We start from the raw sequence: 21918 nt of genomic DNA, 5'->3' as shown, positions 1-21918 counted from the left end.
ACACTTATAACAGAAGAGTAGTTAAAAAACATATATAGGGAAACATATATAAAGAAGGAACGGTGCGGCCTTAAGCCAGTCTTCATTATCTTGTACGCGCTGATATGACAACGAGTTAAATAAAGCTTGCTATTTTATCTTAGTTTAAGTCTCGCTATTCAATCCATAATCGCTCAGCGATCCCACATAACATGGTGTCAGAACTTCCCACGTCCCTCCACCGATAAACTTCGCCGATACCGGACCCGCCACCAGCATCCTCTGTTATCATGACGACAACCGCCTTCCAAAGCCCGCCGCCCTTCAATCCCGGCAACAACAACCCGGCCGCTCTATGGACCGAATACAAGGACAGTTTCATTATTTACGCCATTGCCGCTAAATTGGCCTCCGAGGATCACCCAACGCAGATTGCCACCTTCCTACACATTTTGGGTCCGTCCGGCAGACGAATCTACGACACTTTCGATATCACGCTACCAGAAGCCGAAGAACTCACCCTCAACCACGTCTACGCCGCATTCGATACCTACTACGAACCATATAAAAATCTCGTCGCCTTTCGCTATCTATTTTTCACTACACATCAAGGTTCCCATCAGCCTTTTGCGGAATTTTTAACCGACCTAAAGACTAAGGCACGCAACTGCGAGTTCGGCCCCCTTCGTTCATCGCTCATATGTACGCAAATAGTATGTGGACTTAAAAAGGAAACGACGCGGAAAGAACTATTGGCGAAGCGAAATTTAACACTCGACGTAGCAATCGCGACATGCCAGGCTGAGGAAGCAGCCACGCAACATGCATCGGCCATCAACGCACAAGCGGAAACACAGTCCACGACACCAGCCATACTAGACGCTATTCAACGCCGCTCCTGGCGGCCATCAACGTTCGTGCCAAGACCACCTCACCAACAAGCGAACCAGGCGCCGACCACACACTGGACACGACAGCGTAACCCCTCAGCCAGGGCCAATCCGTCATACACGCAACCGCTCCGCCGAGAGTCAGGGCCTAGAGGACCAGCAAGCAGACGTAGCCAAAGCAACCGCTGTCCCAATTGCGACACTTCACATCAACCGGACCGGTGCCCCGCTCGAAATGCGGAATGCTTTCAATGCTCCCGCCGTGGTCACTGGGCAACATGCTGCCGAGCACGAAACACACATGAAACGACATACCAACCCACCACGACCTGGAATGAACATCACGCACCAAACACTGTCGATTATATGGAATCATATCATCCCGAACCATACTACGACCGCAGCTTATATTATGATGAAGACGCACACACGCCAGTATGCAACGCCATCACGCTATACTGCCACAATACCAAAGCATCGCCAAGCGCAGGGGACGACGAATGGTTTGAGACGATATACTTTGCGAACTTTCCCGTGACCATGAAGCTCGACACGGGGTCACAAGTAAATATAATACATACCGGCATTTATGAACAATTTCCCATCAAGCCACAACTACACAAACCGCCGTTCATAGTGAGAGCCTACTCGGGGCATTTCATCGACGTGATAGGAGTCATATACGTCAGATGCGCCTCATTCCGGGGCCCTGCTGATCAATGCTTCTACGTGACCCCCCATCGGACAGTACCAATCTTGGGAGCCCGGGCAGCAGTGGAGCTGGGATTGATTACACGACACTCGAAGCCACAACCGTGCCGCCGTCCAAGTATCAGTCAAACCACTGACCTACTCACGAGCAATCCACAAACAAGGCCAGAACCAACATATATACCACCAGCGATGCCCACACCGGAAGAAATCGATAGCATGACGCCCCAAGCAATAATCCACATGTATCGGGATGTGTTTGACAGAATTGGAAAGCTCCCGGGCAAATATACAATACACCTCAAACCCAATGCGTCTCCGACCATCTGCGCACCACGGCAGATACCACTGGCCCTCCGAGCAGCAGTTCAGAAAGAACTGAATAGACTACAAGAATTCGGAATCATCACCGCAGTCACAGCACCAACAGAATGGGTAAATCCGATGGTCGTCGTGACAAAGCCCGAAGCAGACGCAAACGAACAAGGAGGCCCAACACGAAATAGCAGCGAGCCAAGGATACGAATATGCCTGGATCCCAGAAATCTCAACGCCGCCATCAAGAAGGAACCATACCCAACACCGACTGCACAAGAAATATTTGCAAATTTACATGGAGCCGAAATCTTCACTGTGTTCGACGCACAAAGCGCGTTCTGGCAAGTAGAATTGGACGAGCCCAGTTCGTACTTATGTACGTTTGCCACCCCATTCGGACGATTCCGCTTCCTCCGCCTAGCATTAGGCATATGCACATCATCATCGGTATTCCAGCGCACCATGCACTCAATTTATCCACCATCCAAGTTCCCTAACACTCACATCTCCACGGATGACTTTCTCGTGGCCACAAAAAAGGACACGCACAACAGAGCGATGGTTGAAGTGTTGGAGCGGGCCAGACAAACCGGTTTAACGTTCAGCTCTAAGAAGATGCAGTTGGCCACACAGAAGATAACATATCTGGGTCTCGCAGTAACTCCCAGAGGATTAGAAATATCCCCATCAAAAATCCGAGCCATTCAAGCGATACCGTCCCCGTCAGAAAGGACAGCACTGCAGCGCTTCCTTGGTATGGTCAATTTCGTAGCCAGATTCATCCCCCAACACTCAACGAAGGCAGCCCCCTTACGAGAACTCCTCAAGAAAGATGCCACCTTCCTATGGGATGCCAATGCGGAAGCGACCTTCAACCAACTGAAACGGCTCATTACAACATCGCCAGCACTAGCCTTTTTTGACCCAAAAGTACCATCCACAATATCAGTCGACAGCAGCCGCACCGGAGTTGGAGCGGTACTGCTGCAAGGCCAAAAACCGGTGGAATATGCTTCAACATCATTCACAACCACCCAACAAAACTACGCGCCGATAGAAAGGGAGCTATTAGGAATACTATACGCATGCGAGAGGTTCCAATACTATGTAATAGGCACCAATTTCACAGTGGAGACCGACCACCGCCCACTTGTAGCGATCGTACGGAAGCCTCTTCACCTCTTATCACCTCGGTTGCAAAGACTGGTGCTGAAACTCTCCAGATTTAACCTAAGGGTGGTATATGTCCCTGGTTCTCACCTGTACATTGCAGACACGCTCTCCCGAGCACCGCGACCAGAAAAAGACATCGACATATCATATCTCGAGGGTCCGTACGCACAAGTCTACGCAACCACGGCTCTTCCCGGAGACAAAATCCGCCATTACCACCAGATAACCAGCAAAGATACAACCGCTCAAGCCCTGTTGGCTTACACAAGGACCGGATGGCCCACAGCAATAACAAAACTAGCCACCCCGCTAAAACCCTTTTGGCCCATCCAGGACGAACTCCATGAGATGAACGGCCTAATCTATAGAGGAGACCGTCTCTACGTTCCTGAGGCCTTACGGAAAGAGACGCTGCAACAGATACACGCCGCCCACCAAGGAATCTCGGCATGCATCGCAAGAGCAAAGCAGCATGTCTATTGGCCGCAAATGACATCAGAAATAACCGAATACGTCAAACAATGTACGATATGTCAGCGGAGGGAACGAGCCAACATGCCATTACCATTGAGACCGCACTCCATTCCAGATAGACCATGGGAAATAATAGGATCCGACCTATTCCACATGGGGAGGAAAACGTTCATCATACTGGTCGACTACTTCTCAAAATATGTGGAAGCCAAGGAGCTACGTTCAACGAACGCAGAAGCAGTGACACAATTCATGAGCCCCCACTTTGCACGGCATGGAGCCCCACAGAAGATCATGTCGGATAATGGTCCTCCTTACAACTCAAGTGTATTCCATCAGTTCCTGCAACAGTGGGGAGTACAGCATGTTACATCCAGCCCCTATCACCCGCAATCAAATGGCCTAACAGAGCGCACGATCCAGACGATAAAGAACATGATGATAAAAACAGGCAAAGAAGGCAATGACTTACAACAAATCTTAATGGAATACCGCGCAACACCAATTGGGGACCTCCCTTCCCCAGCGGAAATGTTAATGGGACGCCAAATTCGGACACCACTCACAACATCTACGGAAGCACTTCGGCCAAACTTCCCGACAGAGCAGATACGGGACACTCTGCAACAGCGCCAGCAAACGATGATTAAATACCAGCGACCACACCGAAGCCCTAACCCGCCAATTCTAACCGTGGGCAGGAATGTATACCATTACATCGCACCAAGAACGTGGGGCCAAGGTAAAATAGTCAACTTGGCAGCAGAACCCGACTCGTACTTCATCCAAACAGAAACTGGTAGAATCATACGGAGAACGAGACACCAATTAAGGCTGATAGACCATCAAACAGGGGCAAACCCAATAAGGGGAACACCACAAGAAGAACGGACAGAGGCAGAACGGAAACAAAACACGTACCAAGACACGTCCGTAGCAATCACGTATCGACACAACGCACAACATGGAGCAGGGACAAGCAGAGCACAAGACACTCCAATAACTCCATCGCCACTTCCGGAAGCAACACCACCTTTCGGCCCAGCTCCACAACCAAACAACTGTCGACAGACGAGACCGGAAGAACCAAGACCAATTCAACCTTCACCATTCCCGGACACAACGCCGCCATTTGGCCGCGCTCCGCAACTAAACAAGTATCGACAGGCAAGACCACACCGGACGAAGAAACCCCCGCAACGTTACGGAATAGATTAAAATAAAAGAAATAATAATATAGTCCGGTAAAGGAATGATGTTAGATTTGTTAGATAGAGATAATAACTAAAAAGTAAAATGGATAAAAAACACTTATAACAGAAGAGTAGTTAAAAAACATATATAGGGAAACATATATAAAGAAGGAACGGTGCGGCCTTAAGCCAGTCTTCATTATCTTGTACGCGCTGATATGACAACGAGTTAAATAAAGCTTGCTATTTTATCTTAGTTTAAGTCTCGCTATTCAATCCATAATCGCTCAGCGATCCCACATAACATGGTGTCAGAACTTCCCACGTCCCTCCACCGATAAACTTCGCCGATACCGGACCCGCCACCAGCATCCTCTGTTATCATGACGACAACCGCCTTCCAAAGCCCGCCGCCCTTCAATCCCGGCAACAACAACCCGGCCGCTCTATGGACCGAATACAAGGACAGTTTCATTATTTACGCCATTGCCGCTAAATTGGCCTCCGAGGATCACCCAACGCAGATTGCCACCTTCCTACACATTTTGGGTCCGTCCGGCAGACGAATCTACGACACTTTCGATATCACGCTACCAGAAGCCGAAGAACTCACCCTCAACCACGTCTACGCCGCATTCGATACCTACTACGAACCATATAAAAATCTCGTCGCCTTTCGCTATCTATTTTTCACTACACATCAAGGTTCCCATCAGCCTTTTGCGGAATACCAGGAAGTGTTTCCCGTCTATGATTGTAGACACCATTAAGTTTAGAAGTGATATGTTCCGAAAGGATGAAACTACCTATACTTCGTAATGCTAGAGGCTTACAGCTCGAGCTAGTTCGAGAACGACGGATGCCAAGCGCGAGCGCCCGAGACTCCCGAGTCTACTAATAATGTCGCGCGAATCTGAATAAAATAGGCTTAACGGGCTGAGACTAACAGGCGTAACGTGAGCGACACCTAGAGGGAAAATTCCTCCTTACTACGTCATGAAACGAAACAAAATTTAGCTAAGCCTTTTCCAACACTAGCACTTTAACAACTACCAAGATGTTTCATTTGGGCTCAATCGTAAAGAGTTACGAGAATCTTGGATTGGGCAGGGTTCTTAAAACGGCTTAATGGGGGGGGGGGGTTCGTCCCCGTCCCAACCTCGAAAAGAACTCAACCACCAAAGCGCTTCTAACGTTATTCGGTTGAATCTCTATATTATTTGATTCTGAAAAATTTGGTGTCACAATGACTAGCTTCATGGCAAGAACCGAGAATTAAACAAAGTGGGTCTTTCACTCCAAGTTCTACTTACCTGATATTCGTGCGGTTGAACATTTCTATAGACGTATCTGGTAATGAATCACGAAAGAAGCGTTTCCTTTAGAACTATAATTTCGCCCATTTCCAAGGAGCATGTATAAGAGGGGAGACTCGGCGACGAATCAGACAAAATGCACGTTGTCCGCCTTTCATAAAACTATTCAGTGCCGGTTACCATGGTTACCGCTACCCCTTCACGTCAAGAGAGCATAAATTATCGTGCATGCGTTTGTTCAAGCCTCCTTGCTCTAGCCTCATGACTGTTAGATTTGTTAGATAGAGATAATAACTAAAAAGTAAAATGGATAAAAAACACTTATAACAGAAGAGTAGTTAAAAAACATATATAGGGAAACATATATAAAGAAGGAACGGTGCGGCCTTAAGCCAGTCTTCATTATCTTGTACGCGCTGATATGACAACGAGTTAAATAAAGCTTGCTATTTTATCTTAGTTTAAGTCTCGCTATTCAATCCATAATCGCTCAGCGATCCCACATAACAATGACCTCGTTTTTAATTTCGAATATCCCTCGTTTCCAACAATGATGACGTGACGCGCACCTTTACCAACGGCTAGCGCGTCGAAGTTGCGTGCCACTGGACGCTGTATCAGCCTCGTTTTTTTACCTCACCCTTTCTCTCCCTCTTATAGATCCTCCTTGCCATTTCTCTTACGGAGTCATTAAAGTTTAGTTCACACTTATAGTTGCAAGCAATGGTGAATCGAGAAACCTTTTACAAAAAGGGTTTTTTCTTCAAGGTGCTTTCGCGAATCAACTTGAAGCGGCTTTGAAGGGAATTTTTTAGTTTTCAGAGGATTTTCTCGCGACTTAGCAGACAGCGCCATCAAAGACGTGTCTTCCGGGGATGTTGAAATGGCTTAAAACCAAAATTGTATAGATATTAAAAACAAAAGTACACTCCATTAACAATTCCCTAGCTGCCTTTGGCTGTAGACGACGTGTAAACTGAAATAAGCAAACTACCCTCCTCTCAATTAACCAACCGCCTACAGAAACTAACCAATCAGGGAAGAGCTTCTTGACGGAAATAGGTTTACATGATGTTGGCCATCCAAACGTTGATTTTTGGCACTAGAGCTAGCATCTGAGAACTACTTTATGAGCCTATTCACGGAACGGCTTGTTCCCTGTGCCCTCCACGATCACCCGGGAAGGTAGAGGGGCATCGACATCGACACTATTCTGGCAGGGATAAAGGAGTTGGGGCATACACGGCACGAGCAAGTTTGAACGAAGTGGTACTTTTTGTTTATAGATCTATACACTTTTGTCAAAACTAGTCGGACAAGCCGTTCTGGACGTGGCTTCATTCTTACCTGAGTCGTTTGTTGTTCTCAAAAGGATAGTAGAACAATCTTTCGAAAGAATCTCTGGGATAAAGCCACGGTTTCTTCTGCAATCATCAAGAAACCAAAATCAATGTGACAGGAAATTCTATTTTAATTTTACGGGAGATTTATTTCAGGAAAAAGTGACTTTTTTCAAGATGCTCAGTACGGCCCTAATATTGTTTATAGAAGTGATTGAATTGGCTAATGGTGCGGGGGCGAGACGGGGTACTGTTCATGAGCGTTTCATGTTTTCGGGAGGGTCAACGACCATCTGTCTGTTATGAGCGCCAAGACTGTCTTTTAGGTGGAGATCAGGAGCATTTACCGGCCTTAGGACGTGACCTACGTCTAATGGGGAGTTTGAGGCCGTCTCAGCTTTGCTAGAAAGTCTGAGCGTTGAGGAAGATGACGTAGTCGGCCGTGTCCAAGTCCGTACAGAGGGGACAATGAAGCGCGTGTGGGTACGCTGGCCAGCAAGGAGTCCTTGGTGTGAAAAAGGAATAGGCAACCCTCGGTAACGGGACATACAGGGGGTTGAACGAACCATAGCCGGCTCTGCGCACTCTCTGAACCCAACCAAAACGCCTAGAGCCCAGCACCAAAAAGCGAGAAGACCTCCGTGTCTCGGGGTGCTTCTTGACGCACCCCTACGCCCTGTGAAGTTTTCTTCACCCAGGTCAATAATAGAATGGTCTATTTGTGAATGTGCCTTATAGAGAACAATCATGCTAACAAACAAACAAACAAACAACGCGCGAAGCTGATAGGGATCTAAAACTGACAAAAATATGGAATCTTAACAATAGGAAGATTTTTAAATTGAAGGAAGGCGCGTGAACTATTCGGTTTGCTAAATAGAGCTCTCTCAGAAGCCTTAGTTTGACGTCACCCCTGCTATATGCCCATAGAACCAAAGTGGTACTAAACACGGCTGCCCACAGCCAAAGCTAAGCCCGTGACGTTTTACTTAGGCACGTCAAAACTGAGATAGCTCAATTGTGCCAGAAAAATGTCTCGCATTACCTTGGCAACTTTCCCGTAAACGCTGATATTGTAGATTTCATTTTTCCCCATTTAAAATGCAAGTCCGGTACTGGTCAGCTCAGTTTTCTGAGCCTAAATTGAAGCGTCCACCAGAGAAGAAACGCTTTCAGCGGATTGTTTGTCCTGGCTATCCGATGGTAGCTCGCGAGATATTTAGAGTCTGCCTTGATATTGCGGCTCGCTTATAGCGCGTCATACACTCATTACTTATCGCGTTCTGATTGGCCAATTGGGAAATCTCGAGGACTCGACGCCTTTTGAATTATTCGTCGATATATGAAAAGACAGGCGAGTGTTTGAACATGAATAATTCATCGAGGACAAATCGCGCTAAAACACGGACTAAAACTTCAGCTATCGACTGTATGACGCCATAAAACAAACTGTAACTTGTCCCAGTTACCTTAGCCAATGATGCCGTGCCTAGTATCTTCATTTGACCAGAAGGGGATAATGGAAGAAGGGTGACACTCTGTATCCTCTTAACACTTTAGTTATGTAACATGCTTCTTCCCAACATCAGATTAACATTTGGAGTGCACAAGGTTACTAAACCGAATCACACGCGATAAATAGTTCCCTCGTCATTACTATATCTATTTGACAAGGCTCACGCGCTTGTGGATTTTTGTCCCACCCCAAGTTTGTGCCTGATTGCTGGGGATTTAGTAAATGCCAAACAGTTACAGAAATTAATCCTAGCACGGTGCGATGCCCATCTGAAGTTTGATGAACGGGAGAGCAAAGAAAAAGGGGGGGGGCGTGAGCCTGGGATAAATCGTGTTACTTTAGTGACATAATTTTCGTCATGCACAAACTTAAAATACGAAAAAAATCCTTGAAAAATCTAGTTTATTATGATGTTTACTTCTTTATTTGGTTTCGTAGCAATTTAGAAGTGTTGTGTTTGGAAAAGGTTTAGTTAAAATTTTGTTTCGTTTGATGACGTAGTAAGGAGAAATTTTCCCTCTAGATGTCGCTCACGTGACGCCTGTTAGTGTCGCCGCGCTGCGTTAAGCCTATTTTATTCAGATTCTCGCGGCAGTAGTAGACTCGGGCGCTCGCGCTTGGCTTTTCCGGGAGATGCCGTGAGTGACGTAGCAAGGAGAAAAACCCGCCAAAAATCTTCTCCGCAAATTTGCTTTTGCCCCCAAATTTCAAGTTTTCGAAGTGTTTTTTCCTGTGTTTTCCCTCTCATATTTAAATTTTTGGAATCAGAAGAGTTTAAACTCTCAAAAAGTAAGGTTTTCTTTAGATTTGAGATAATTTTTAAACAACGTCGCTATTCCTTTAACTAAAGTGTTAAGAGGATGCAGAGTGTCACCCTTCCTCTATTATCCGCTTCTGGTATAGGCGATAAAATCGGAATAAAAAAATGTACTTGGAAGTTTGCAGGTAGATAAAAGTTGGCGTCCAATTTTCGAGGCTACAGCTGTTGGGTGTTGCGCGTCGAGGTGTAACTTAAGTTCTAAATCTCTACTTAATAATTATGCTAATTATGATAATTATCTGTGTGTTAATTAGTTGCATTTGGTCGAAGCCGATAAAGTTGGCGCGGGATTTAATCGAGTGTGTCATAAAGTTACGGTCCGTTTAACTTTGCTTTCAACATTTTCAATCAATCTTTATTTTAATTTGCCATCAATCGTTAATTATTGCTGCGCCAACAGAACTCTCAAAGATAGCTGCTTGCTTTATATACCCAGAAGGAAGTAGCCCAAACTCGCAACTTTGCTCAAACTTTGAACCGGTACATTTTGATACAAATAGTTTAATCCTTGCATTTCCCCAAAAACAAGTCACGAAAATCATTCCGTATTAGCTACGTGTGTTTGAGATAGTATAGTTTTATTTTTTAGCTACTCATTCACTACGCGGTTTAACTCTACTACCACTGTCCAATTTACATTGGTTAATATCAATCCAGTTTCGACCAAACCGTGTTAAAGCTCGTCATACAATTTCATTTATTGGCATAACCTCGACAACTTATTTCGCCAACTGACATAACCTCGAAATCTAATTTCGCCAACTGACATAACCTCGAAATCTAATTTCGCCAACTGACATAACCTCGAAATCGAATTTCGCCAACTGACATAACCTCGAAATCTAATTTCGCCAACTAACACAACCTCGACATAAAATTTCACCAACTAACATAACCTCGAGATAAAATTTCGCCAACTGACATAACCTCGAAATCTAATTTCGCCAACTGACATAACCTCGAAATCTAATTTCGCCAACTGACATAACCTCGAAATCTAATTTCGCCAACTGACATAACCTCGAAATCGAATTTCGCCAACTGACATAACCTCGAAATCTAATTTCGCCAACTAACACAACCTCGACATAAAATTTCACCAACTAACATAACCTCGAGATAAAATTTCGCCAACTGACATAACCTCGAAATCTAATTTCGCCAACTGACATAACCTCGAAATCTAATTTCGCCAACTGACATAACCTCGAAATCTAATTTCGCCAACTGACATAACCTCGAAATCTAATTTCGCCAACTGACATAACCTCGAAATCTAATTTCGCCAACTGACATAACCTCGAAATCTAATTTCGCCAACTGACATAACCTCGAAATCGAATTTCGCCAACTGACATAACCTCGAAATCGAATTTCGCCAACTGACATAACCTCGAAATCGAATTTCGCCAACTGACATAACCTCGAAATCGAATTTCGCCAACTGACACAACCTCGACATAAAATTTGGCCAACTAACACAACCTCGACATAAAATTTGGCCAACTAACACAACCTCGACATAAAATTTGGCCAACTGCCATAACCTCCACAACTAATTCCACTTGCTACACTATCCCTGAGTAACTAGGCTTATGGCGTCTAGAAAAAGGATTTCTTTGGTAACTTTGAAGGTCCGTGATGACATGGGCGAACCAGGATTTGGGGAAATTGTTTAGTAGAATGACCTTGATACACCGGATAAGATACAGATCCAAATGTGTCTACGTCACCAACCCACGCATTGCCTTTTAAACACGTTTAGGTCATATGACCGCGTAAAATACCCACCATAGTGAAGCAATTTAAAGGGAATATATAACTCCCCCACCGCCATCAGTGCAAAGAATTCTTTAAGGATGACCCCCAATTGCAATGATTGCACTGTGGTGCACTCTCTAGAGTCTAGATTACATGAATAGTGCTGTGCAGCGCGGCAGTACAGTATCGGGGTGGGTCTAATGGGGTTTCAAGAAAGCCCCCTTCCCCCGAATAGAAATCTCGGGGGAAACTAGAGAGTGTGAGCGAGCCCTCTTCTTGAGAACTTAAATCGAATCAAAAGAGATTGTCGGCCCCAGGAAATATAACTACCCCCATCCCCCTCTTAAGAAGAAGTAGAAGAAGTTGGGGGGGGGGTCGCGATGCATTCGCCTAGCTCGCCTTTCCCCAAGTGATCAGCCGAGCAAAGAGAAAGTGAGAGTATAAGAAAGCTATAGCTAAGATCTTTTACTTTAATTCTAATATTAGGTTCACCATATTTCAAGCAATAATTCGGCCTGTGAAAACCAGCCTTTAGGGAATACATAGTTTACAGGCGTAGAGGATTCCTACCATTAACACCAGGAGACCAAGCGACTTAGAGTGTAAAATCGTCTGCTATTTTACACTCTAAGTTGCCAGGTCTCCATGTGCAAATGGTATGAATCCTCCACGCCTGTAAACTATGTATAGGCCTAGCTAAGTTGATCTTACGCGTTCTTTTCGAACGGTTTCATTTACGTTTACATAAGTTCATGAGATATGTTGGCCACAAGTTTGTTAATCTCTGGTTACAAACTGGAGCTTGTCATGATGTGATTGAGTAGGTCATAGCTGGTCAGGGGCTTAGTAATGCGGACTAAATAGGACCTAGATGGAAGTCCTGCAAAATTAACCACCACCGAGTGTACTAAGAACTTCAATTGACTCGCTTCCGTCGTTCTCCCTTGACCCAGATCGAAGTGTAAACTCTCTAGCATTACGGACTTGTGTAGGAAGTGTCATACTTATAGGAACATACCAACCACTTATAAACTTATGGTGTTACTGAAATTTGGGGAATTAACAAACTGTAAACAAACAAGTTTTTGAACTATTTATTACCTATATTGGAAAACTCGGGGAAGTATATGGGGAAAAACCTGGAAAACTCAGGGAAATTTGTTTTCCAAAAGTTGTATGAACCCTGGAAGTAGCAGTTTTTAGCTTGAGTTTTGAGCACTTCTTAACCCTTTAGTTTACCTTACATCAATCATCATACGTTAACCTATGTTATCGCAATTATGGGAACCGATCATACTGGAACTGCTAATATGAGGACTTACCGTACAAAGACAGTAGAACCTTATATTCCAATAATATTTTTTCTCTGTTGGCAGAGAACTTTTAAGGCAACTACTATTAAGGAGTTCTTGTTGCCTCGGCGTTTAGAGGCTCGCGGTGGCCGCGTGTTGCTGGTGCGGCCTCGATAAAACACCCCTCTAATTGGCAATTTGAGCAATTGGAGAAAACTCCCACCCCCTCTTCATCCCTCCCTCATGGTCCCCTCTGTAGCGCGAGGAAGTATGGGAAAAATTCTTTTAATAGCCGAAATGAGTAGCAAACGCAGTACCCTATAGCTGGATCGACTCTTTCTATTCTTCATTCCCTGCCAAAAAAGTGGTGGTTCCTTTTTTTGGTAAAAGAAAATAAAAAATTGTGTGAAAATGAACAAAGGATGGAGCGGAGGAATGGGACCCAAGAAGGATACTGAACTCAAGGAAGAAGAACAAAATAAAACAAAGACTAAATAATCTCTACGCTACCTAGAACCCTGAGTCGCAGTTATGGTTTGGTCCTGAAGGTTCAATTTATTTTATATTGAACCAGGGATAGATTTAATTTTAGAAGTAGGAATGGAGAACAGAGTAATCTGGGGGCGCACGTCAAAGTCCCTGACCCCCCCCCCTACGGGACGGAGAGAGGGGTATGAAAGAAGAGGCGGGAGGGTCATAGCGACAGAGCTAGTAAAAAGGAATTACGTATTATTCGCCGTCCCCGTCAGCAACGAGGTGGCGCCATCTCGAGAGTCGACACTTTTCGACGAAACTGAAAATTTTGCAAACTAAACCCGCCGAATATTTTACGTAGTACTTGACACGTGTTAACAGTCAAATTAAGCCACGTCACCAACGTGAATGTGAGATCTTGGACTAAATAAAGCGAAGTTTCTATTCAGATATTAGTCGAGTTCTAATGGACCTTCAAAGGGATGGGTTTGAAAACTGTGAGATGGAAACATTTTTGGTTGCCAGTCTAGTGAGCGGTTGTTCGTCTATAGTCTATTATAAAGTGTGTTGAAGGGAAAATTGTGGTGCGGGTGGGCCTGAAGGAAGGAAGGAAGTGAATTCTTCTTGGGGCGCCAGAGGAAGGGGAAATGAAATTTTGCTGTCCCCCATTCGCTCTCCTCTCTTTACTGTTCACAGAAACTATTGGGTTTTTTGTTTAAGGTTACTTTCTTTTTCTGTCCTAAACTGCCATCAGTATATATACCTATATATACTATAGCCCTTCAGCCCTTCCCTTTGCTCCCCTCCCCCCCCCCAAAGAATTGCCATTTGCACTCCTTTGTTTCTCAACGGCAATTTCGCCGCAAAACGAAACCCAAGGCGCTGAAAGACGCGATTTTAGGCCTACAAAGTCCTACGGTTCTACGCTAACGCGTCTTATACTCCGTGGTTGTAATAAAATGTCAGGGTCTCAGGGAAAACATGGAATAGTCAGGAAATTAAAATGGGACAGATAAGGCGATTCAAAACGCTTCCAAAGTTAAGTGTGAACAAAACTGATACTTCTGAAGTTAATTACCACAGCCAAAAGCGTGATCGAGTCGGCTGTGTAATTACAAACGCGGTTTCTTGAAGTTGCTTCGTCAACCAACTTAAAGCGGCTTTTGGAACAGCGTGGGAAATAAGGCGGTGGCACAGGGATAATGACCAGATTAAAAATTGCCTTGTCCAGTTTAAAAATCAAATCAGAGGTGGGGGGGGGGGGTCAGTGGTCCACGAGACCACTTAGAAAATTCAAGGATAGCCAGAGCCCAGACATTAACTCAAATATTTTAATTAAGCACTTCTTTAGTTTAGCAGACGACGTGCCCTGGCCAGTGGTCATGGACCAGTTTATTTATTCCAGGTCGGGGGGGGGGGTTGCTGCATGCTCAATGTGCAGTTTTAAAATAATCCGGTAGGATTGCACTTTACGTGACCCACCCAACTAACAATGGTTTCTAATTATTTGGACCCTGAGGAGTCCGAAAAAAATAGTTAAAAAATTATTTGGCCGCCGCAAGTTAGTCAAAAAAATTTTTGGAAAATTTTAAAATCCATGCACTTACCGCCATTGCGAACGCTATCCGCTTAACGCATTCTGCACTCAATCTTTAAAAATAAGCCGAGGAGGTCTGTGAAAAATTGACGTACTCGCGCCGGAGTTATAGCTATGGATTTTTTTAAGCTTACGGAAACCGTTCATTTCTGATAAAAGGACGGAATATAATGCGAGAAAAACTGCTATGTTTTGGGAAAATCTTTGAAGTTTTGGGGAAATATTTGAAATTTTGGGAAATTCCGTCAAATTTTTTGGGAATTTGATAAATGTGAATGACGATATTTGGGAAAAGGTGAAATTATTTGGGAATTTGATAAATGTGAATGACGATATTTTGGAAAAGGTCAAATTATTTGGGAATTTGATAAATGTGAATGACGATATTTTGGAAAAGGTCAAATTATTTGGGAATTTGATAAATGTGAATGACGATATTTTGGAAAAGGTCAAATTATTTGGGAATTTGATAAATGTGAAGGACGATATTTTGGAAAAGGTGTCAAATTATTCGGGAATTTGATAAATGTGAATGAAGATATTTTGGAAAAGGTGTCAAATTATTTGGGTATTTGATAAATGTGAATGACGATATTTCGGAAAAGGTGTCAAATTATTTGGGAATTTGATAAATGTGAATGACGATATTTTGGAAAAGGTGTCAAATTATTTGGGAATTTGATAAATGTGAATGACGATATTTTGGAAAAGGTATGAAATTATTTGGGAATTTGATAAATGTGAATGACGATATTTTGGAGAAGGTGTCAAATTATTTGGGAATTTGATAAATGTGAATGACGATATTTTGGAAAAGGTCAAATTATTTGGGAATTTGATAAATGTGAATGACGATATTTTGGAAAAGGTCAAATTATTTGGGAATTTGATAAATGTGAAGGACGATATTTTGGAAAAGGTGTCAAATTATTCGGGAATTTGATAAATGTGAATGAAGATATTTTGGAAAAGGTGTCAAATTATTTGGGTATTTGATAAATGTGAATGACGATATTTCGGAAAAGGTGTCAAATTATTTGGGAATTTGATAAATGTGAATGACGATATTTTGGAAAAGGTGTCAAATTATTTGGGAATTTGATAAATGTGAATGACGATATTTTGGAAAAGGTATGAAATTATTTGGGAATTTGATAAATGTGAATGACGATATTTTGGAGAAGGTGTCAAATTATTTGGGAATTTGATAAATGTGAATGACGATATTTTGAAAAAGGTGTCAAATTATTTGGGAATTTGATAAATGTGAGGGACGATATTTTGGAAAATGTGCCAAATTATTCGGGAATTTGATAAATGTGAAGAACGATATTTTGGAAAAGCCGTCAAATTATCCCTGGATTTGATAAATGTGAAGGACAAAATTTTGGAAAAGGCGTCAAATTATTCCTGAGTTTGGTAAATGTGAAGGACGATATTTTGGAAAAGGCATCAAATTACTCCCGAATATGGTAAATGTAAAGGACGATATTTTGGAAAAGGTGTTTACATTTATCAAATTGCCGAAAAATAGGCACTCTTTCCAAAATATAGTTGCAATGACTTCCAAAATATTGATGTTGACGTTTGATAATTGACCAATAGTTTGTCGCCTTTTCCAAAATATTGCTGAAATAACTAGACGCCTTTTCCAAAATATTGTTGAAATAAATTGACGCCTTTTTCAAAATATAGTTGAAATAAATTGACGCCTTTTTCAAAATATAGTTGAAATAAATTGACGCCTTTTCCAAAATATAGTTGAAATAAATTGACGCCTTTTCCAAAATATAGTTGAAATAAATTGACGCCTTTTCCAAAATATAGTTGAAATAAATTGACGCCTTTTCCAAAATATAGTTGAAATAAATTGACGCCTTTTCCAAAATATAGTTGAAATAAATTGACGCCTTTTCCGAAATATAGTTGAAATAAATTGACGCCTTTTCCAAAATAAAGTTGAAATAAATTGACGCCTTTTCCAAAATAAAGTTGAAATAAATTGACGCCTCATATATATTGATGTTGACATTTGCTAACTGCCCAATAATTTGCCGCCTTTTCCGAAATATTGTTGAAATAATTTGACGCCTTTTTCCAAAATATTGATGTTGACATTTGGTTCTTTCTCAATAATTTGTCGCCTTTCCCAAAATATAATTGCAAAAAAACTAGACTCCTTTTCTGAAATATTGACGTTGACATTTGCTAATTTCCCTATAATTTGACAACTTTCCTCTACGCCTTTTATTTCAATTTTTTTTTACAAAAAATCATATTTACCAAGGATTTGACACATTTTCCCAAAAATAATGTTGAGTGAATTAAAAAATTTCCCGAATAATTTGACGGCTTTTTTCAAAATTTACCGTTATCAATTATTGAATTCCCAAAAAATTCAACGATTTTCCCAAAACATTTCAGTTTTTCTCCCATTTATATTTCACTCCTTTTATCAGAAATAAAAGGTTTCCGTAAGCTTAAAAAAATCCATAGCTATAAAACTCCGGCGCGAGTCCGGCAATTTTTCACAGTCGCTCCCGGCTTATTTTGCGAGATTGAGTGCAGAATGCGTTAAGCGGATAGCGTTCGCAATGGCGGTAAGTGCATGGATTTTAAAATTTTCCAAAAATTTTTTGACCAACTTGCGGCGGCCAAATAATTTTTTAACTATTTTTTTCGGACTGCTCAGGGTCCAATTAACTAGAAACCATTGTTAGTTGGGTGGGTCACGTAAAGTGCAATCCTACCAATAATCCCTATTTCCCACCCTGCTGGAGGCTAGTTTCTAGTTTTCAGGGATATTTCATCTGGGATGAGACTAGTCTTAATCACTGGCCCTAGCAGACCAGACTTAGAAATAGCACACGTCCACTGGTCCAAAACCAGTTCATTAATTGCTTGGACTAGTTTTTTAATTCAAAAAGTGGGGGTTACTGGTCCTCAGGACCAGTTTATTAATTGCAAATCTATAGGAGAACAAAGGCAGGGACCAGTTTACTATTTCGGACACTAGGGGGGTCACTGGTCCCAAGGACTAGTTTAAAAATTATCCTTATTTCTAAGTCTGTAGCAGACAGCACCAACAAAAACATAAGCAGACAGCACTAACAGAAGCGTCTCGTGACTCTCGTCTCTCGTGAACCAAAAGAGATATTCTTAGCTTTGTATAATTAAAATTAAAAGTCTTGTGTATCGGAAATTTGATATTGAAGTAATATGGTTATCCTTAACTCGACGCTTGAACACGAAGCCGTGGTTACTTAAACGTTTTTGAATTCAGCCTTTACGTTGACTATAAAGCCCGCCAAATTACCTTTACCTCCATCGCGCGTTCAAAAAGTGCAACTTCATATTTCCTCTCCCAACTCTATAACCCCCTTCTTTTCGAAGCGTCAGAGTCCGAGTGTCGGAGCAGACAGCCATTTTTCAGTTATGATTGACGCGAGCTAATCGGTTATCTCGATGAATTAAAGTTAATTTTTTAAGTCGGATTTAAATATTTAAAATTAGGCCGAAGTGAATTAACTTTGTGATCAAAACCGTACCAAGATCGAGGAACCTAGGATTCAAATTATATTGGGATGAAATATTTCCTGTAAGTGTGACTTTTTATCAAGTTTTTATTTGTGAAGTAGGTAATGGTAATGAGGGGGGTTTAGACTTAACGCGAGGTTGACTCGAGGCAAAATGGCGGGAGATCCAGATAGTCGCGCTCCCTAGAATGAAATTCAAAATGACCATTATTTTTTAATTTTTTTTTTTGAATTATCACGGAAGATTTTTTTAAATCCGAATTTTTTTCTAAATCTAAATTTTTTAAAGGAAATTTTTTTTAATCTGAACTCTTTAATTTCAAAAAGCATATTGTAACCACGCTTGCGATATTTATAAAGTCGCCCCACGTGGCCATAAAAGCCTTGGCTAATACTAAGAGTAACTACACTGTTCCTTAGGTTCAATCATACTTTATTAACTAACTAAATCATAAATAAATTATAACTAAATGCCGACTTGCATTATACAATTAAAGAACTTAACATAATTACTGATAATAAGGATGAAGTCCAATCCTAGGGCAAAGCCCTTCACTCGAGCGACTACTACATCTTAGTAGTAAAGTAGAACTGACTTTATGTCATAAGCAGACGATGCTTATATAGTACGGGGAAAGGTCAGAGGTAGCTCGGTGTGTTAATCCTCTATGTAACCGCACACCCCTGGAGTAGAAACCCAGGAGGTCCCTTGATTATGTCGGGAGGTTACAATATGTTTTTTTAAATCAGAATATTCTATAAAATGGAAACTCGAAACTGCAGACTAATAGAAACTTTTAGGAACCACATTATTCTGACTTTTCTAAAAAGAGAGAGAGAGGGGGGGAGAGAGAGAAATTAAAATTAGTTAGGGAACATCTGAAAAACTAAGGGAATTTGCGTGTTGATTACGTCATCATTTATTGACTAAAATAGGTACAGCTAGCCCGTTCAGTTGATCCTGTATCTGATTGAAGGTAAGGGGAAGGACTTATTCAAAACGCGAGGAAGGAGAACCGGGCTTTGCTTTTTAACTAAGTACGTCGATGTTACGTGATTTCTAAGTTCAAGGACTTTATTCCTGACGTCATGGGTGACGGTTTCTACAACTCCTCCTCTTTAATTCAAGCAGATAGCCCAGAAATAGGACCTGTTAAAGATTCCGTGTAGGAGAATAAGAAATTAGAATGTATTTCTTGTTTTACCTTTAGCTTGGGAAACTTCAGAGGTGGGCATTTGTTGGGGGCAAAGGGGGAAATCTTTGTATAGCCAAGCTTGATGAAACGCGGGAAATTTCTGGAAAATGCCCAGCTCTGCTTGTGTTATGGTAGACTAGACTGGATCAATGGACCCCCCCCCCCTTGAGCTTTGAGGGAGAGATAGAGAGAGAGAGGGGAATGGGGGAAGTGGTCTAATTAAAGAGCTGGTTGGAATCAATGAAAGGGGATTGTCCCCGAAGAACACAAAACTTCCATGTAACTAAGAGGGATAGACACGGCCGTAAAACTCTGTCCCTTCCAGCCCGCCTTTTCGCGCCTGCCCTGTAGTCTTTTGGTGTCGTGAGAGTGCGCAGAGTGAGGTTTCAATAACGTATAGTACCTCCAAGAACGAGGTCTGATTGGTTCCCTCCGTTGGCGTTAAAATAAAATTGATGGGCAGCTTGTTAGTAAAGCGCGGGAGCCGACATTTGCTTTAACCGTGCACTGTCTGATGATGGATTAACTAACCAGGGTTCGTACGGAACCTGGATAATTCAGGGATATGAAAATTAGGGGGGAAAGTCAGGGATATTTCAAGGATTTCGTTTCGTATATTAAGCTATGCTTCGAGCAATACTAAATATGAGACAGATGTGATGAAGTGGACTCTGGTAAACACCTCAAACTAATCAGGGATACTGCATAGCAAAATTTGGTCAGGGATAACAGCTGGAAAAGTCAGGGATTTTCAATGTAAATATTTCGTACGAACCCTGCTAACGTTAGGGATTGTTCGTTCTCCTAAAAAGATAAAGTACGCGTGTTCCAAACGGCCCCTAGCCGCAGATACTATCATTAACAGGAAGTTATAAGAAAATTGGGCCAAATGTCACGTGTCCTATGACGTCAAAATTGAAATCCCGCCTAAAATTGGGCGCCGCCATCTTCAAAATCCGCGAAACCAATTCATGTTGCCTAGAGATGGCGCTATATCTACATCCGTTTTGGTCCAATAAATTGGGGGGGGGGGAATGAAGAGGGGAATCAAGGAATACTTCAGAACATGTAGTTGGCGATAGCAAGACATGGGAAACACTGTTAGTAAACAATCCCAAGCGTTAGTTAATCCATGGTCTGATAATCCTTCCATTAATTTGTAAGTGTGAACACGGCTTAAGAGAATCGAATTCTATTAACGAGATTTAAGGAAGGAAGGGGGTGTCTTCATTTAGCCCCCCCGTTCTCCCCCCCCCCGGTTGATGTAATTCTCTCCACTCAATTTCTTCCACTCTCTTCCCCCCCCACCCGACGCCATCTTTTTTTCTTTAATTCCTGGGGAGCTTGTAAGACATTGGGGTATAGAAGTCATAATTGATGAACGACCCCCTCCCTCACCACCACTTTTTCTTATCTTCTCCAATTACATTAAAGGGAGGCTAACACTCCTTCCTGCTCGTTTTCTCCTGTTTTTCTTTGGTGCCGGTTGATCGGAGAGAGAGTTAAGATTGCGCAATGCCTCTTCCGATTAAGTTGTGTCATGGTTGTGTTGAAAGCTGTGTTTTTGTATTAGTTTCGGTAATGAGGGAAGAGAATTTGAATTGGAAATTGGTCCGATTTAATGTGATTTGAGTCGAATTGGTCACTGTTGGATCATATTATTATGTTTTTAGTTTCGCCAGGGATAGATTTAATTTTAGAAGTAGGAATGGATGACGGTTAGTATTTGCTTCATTCAGACTCATACACCACCCAGGATAGAGTCCCTCCCTCCAACGCGTAACGAAAAGTTTAAATTATCTTATTGGCCCACTTAAACTACGTTTTGATGACGGTGCGCTGCATGAAGGCAGGGAGAGAGGGAGAAGCCGCCTAATGCTAACAGAACTCGTATCTAGCGGGAAGGGGTTGCAAACGGGGGTATGAAATACTATGTTCTCTCTCTCTCTACCGTGGGTCATTCGGTGGATCATTGAGCATGCGCGAAGTGACATCACGAATAGTCGCTACATGAGATAAAAACTTTGGATTTTGCGCAGTAGAGCTCGCGGTAGCCCGGGCGATACTACCCCCGTTGGCTGGGAAATTTACTTCCCCCACCCAAAAGAGAGACACCTCGCGCTATTCACGCGGCATCTCCCTCTCTCCCTGATGAAGGGGACGGCAAAAAATAGTGACGTAATTCCTTTTTACCTCTGTCGCTATGACCCTCCCGCCTCTTTTTTCATACCCCCTTTCCCCCTGTCCCGTGGAAGGGGGTCCGGGACAGATCCTGTCCCCTTGCAGTTGGGTGATTCCCCCCTCCCTTCCCCATTTTGATCACGTGCGGTAA

The 21918-nt window shown here is 42.6% G+C and overlaps 2 protein-coding genes across 3 annotated transcripts in view; both read left to right on the top strand.

Moving 5' to 3' along the window:
- Positions 1-21918, top strand: part of LOC149629951 (neurexin 1-like) — a 232369-nt gene that overhangs the window by 35988 nt on the left and 174463 nt on the right. The window lies entirely within an intron of this gene.
- LOC149629955 (uncharacterized) lies at positions 270-4763 on the top strand. Its single transcript, XM_089851725.1, has one exon. The coding sequence runs from the start codon at positions 270-272 to the stop codon at positions 4761-4763; it is 4494 nt and encodes a 1497-aa protein (XP_089707851.1).

This window comes from Phalangium opilio, unplaced genomic scaffold, assembly GCF_054372755.1.
Source record: "Phalangium opilio isolate 3A_F unplaced genomic scaffold, DU_Popi_V2 ptg000105l_1, whole genome shotgun sequence".
Classification (NCBI taxonomy): Eukaryota; Metazoa; Arthropoda; class Arachnida; order Opiliones; family Phalangiidae; genus Phalangium; species Phalangium opilio.
The sequence above is the reverse complement of the archived record's forward strand: the minus strand, read 5'-3'. Positions and strand labels throughout refer to the sequence as shown.

Excerpts from the sequence above, each read along its gene's own strand:
- LOC149629955 (XM_089851725.1), top strand. The coding sequence starts at position 270 with ATGACGACAACCGCCTTCCAAAGCCCGCCGCCCTTCAATCCCGGCAAC.